Genomic DNA, 2184 nt, shown 5'->3' on the forward strand with positions numbered 1-2184 from the left:
ACAGAGAAAGAACGTTTAGTCATTTTTCCTTCTAGGCAGGACTCGCATACTGGCAGTTCACCTAAGACATCATTTTTCAATGGACCGTCTTTGGTGAGCCTATTGAGTCTATCAAAGCCTATATGACCTAAACGTAAATTCCATAGATAAGTTTGATCATCATTATCAATCTCTTTTCTTTTAAGGTTTCTAGGTCTAGCTACACTGAAAAGTTCACTATTTAGTGAGATTCGAGTACTCGGTCGTAAAACATAAAGCCCTTGTTCCATTATAGCAACACATATTTGAAATCCATTACGAGAAATTGAACAATTTGTACTCGAAAAATTCAATATATAAGATTGTGTTTGCAAACATGAGACACTAATCAAGTTTCTACTAAAGTTTGGAATAAATAAAACATTTTCTAAAATTAAAAATCTTTGTTGAAACTTGATGCGGGCTTTTCCTCTAGCTTTGACCGATACTAATTCGCCATTGCCAACTTTAAGCTGTAACTCTCCTGGAAGCAGATTTTCCCAAGTTTCAAGCAACTGCAGTGAAGAACATACATGGTTAGTAGACCCAGAATCAACAATCTAGATGGATTTGTTGTTCTCTAAAACACATGATTCAAAGATAAAAGCATTACCTTCGTTTGAATTGTTTAGAAGCCTGGGACATCGTTCTTCATGATGACCCTTTCCATTACAATTCGAACATAGAAGATTATGTCTGATAATTGTACTTGAAGAAGCAGTTTTGCTAGATCCTTCATACCTAGTCCTTTTCCTTTGATTATTGATTGCAAACCCAGGGGGACCTATTGCAATCAAGTTCCGTTCATGGGCTCGTAATTCTGCTTCGAGCTTGTCCATGTCGGAGGAGTTAGAATTGTTGATCATATAAGAGATAACAAATTCATTATACTCCGGAGGAAGACTATTAAGGATAAGTTGGACCCATTGTTCTCTTGATAAATCAATTCCTAGTAGATTTGCCTTTTGGAACTTCAGATTCATCATCAACAGGTGCGAGTTAATGCAACTACCAGGATGCATTTTCACACTATAGAGTTCTTTTGCTAAGATAGTAACTAAGAGAGGATCGGGGTGAGGGTTATTCATAATGACACTACAACACATCAATAAAACAGAAGTAAGGTTTTGGCTCATAAATTCATACACAATTTAGAAAATAACAAGTAATGACATATGTTATAGAAATACTAAATCTAACATAGTTTATTTCCCAAGGTATTTCAACAAACTGATACAGTGTCCCGTTTAGGCGAGAGTCAAAGCATCATCCATTGAATAGAGTTGTCAGCTCATCTAAAATGATAACCATTCTAGCAACCTTTTATTCGATCAAGATTGGAATTCAGCGTTGTCCCGTTTAGGCGAGAGTCAAGGCAATTCTATCTTATGAGCTTCCACCATTGTTTCATAACTTGCAAGTCAAGTATGGTCGCCACCATTAGGGTGATCTATACCATACAAAACACTTACAAATTACTTATCATGCGAGGTTAAACGGTGCGAAATTGCTAATGAACGTTCCTCCATTAGGGAGGATTACTCACTAAAACAAACGCGGTGTAAAACCCACAATGGAGATCGAATGTCTCTTGATTAAAAGCTCATTATTTAAAAATAATATATGTATTTTGTATAATCGTTTAAATTCGATATTATAATAATGAAAAATTACAAACTAAAGTTGGTTTAAATAAAAAATCAACTTTAATTAATTTTCAATTATTATTTAAAATAAATTCAAATAAATATCGAACAAGTTCCATAATATAATAATGAAAAATTACAAATCAAAATTGATTTAAATAAAAAATCAACTTTAATTAATTTTCATTTATTAATTAAATTCAAAAAATAAATTTGAATAAAAATGGAACAAATTTGAAAATATCTTGTTTAAGTTGTTTTAGAAGAATCTAAAAAATCAACTTAAATATCTTTCAAATCAGATTTAATTAAATTTAAAATTAAGTTGTAACCACTTAATTTTGAAGATATTCCATTTTAAGTTAATATTCGAAAAGATATTAACCTAAAAAATATCTAAAATATTCCATTTTAAGTTAATATTCGAAAAGATATTAACTTAAAAAATATCTAAAGAATCTTAATAACCAATGCCTAAAATTCCTCAACTTAATTTTGAAATTTTGAATTCAAAAGATAT

General features: G+C 31.1%; 1 protein-coding gene across 1 annotated transcript; it reads right to left on the minus strand.

Moving 5' to 3' along the window:
* Positions 1 to 304: 304 nt before the first annotated feature.
* LOC133039065 (uncharacterized) lies at positions 305 to 1683 on the minus strand. Its single transcript, XM_061117874.1, has 2 exons — positions 632 to 1683; positions 305 to 533 (listed from the first exon to the last, which is right to left on the minus strand). Exons 1-2 carry the CDS (start codon positions 1152 to 1154, stop codon positions 526 to 528), a joined length of 531 nt encoding a protein of 176 aa, XP_060973857.1. The 5' UTR covers positions 1155 to 1683; the 3' UTR covers positions 305 to 525.
* Between the last annotated feature and the right edge of the window lie 501 nt (positions 1684 to 2184).

Source organism: Cannabis sativa, chromosome 6 (genome assembly GCF_029168945.1).
Source record: "Cannabis sativa cultivar Pink pepper isolate KNU-18-1 chromosome 6, ASM2916894v1, whole genome shotgun sequence".
NCBI classification, from domain to species: Eukaryota; Viridiplantae; Streptophyta; class Magnoliopsida; order Rosales; family Cannabaceae; genus Cannabis; species Cannabis sativa.

Excerpts from the sequence above, each read along its gene's own strand:
- LOC133039065 (XM_061117874.1), bottom strand. The coding sequence starts at position 1,154 with ATGAGCCAAAACCTTACTTCTGTTTTATTGATGTGTTGTAGTGTCATT.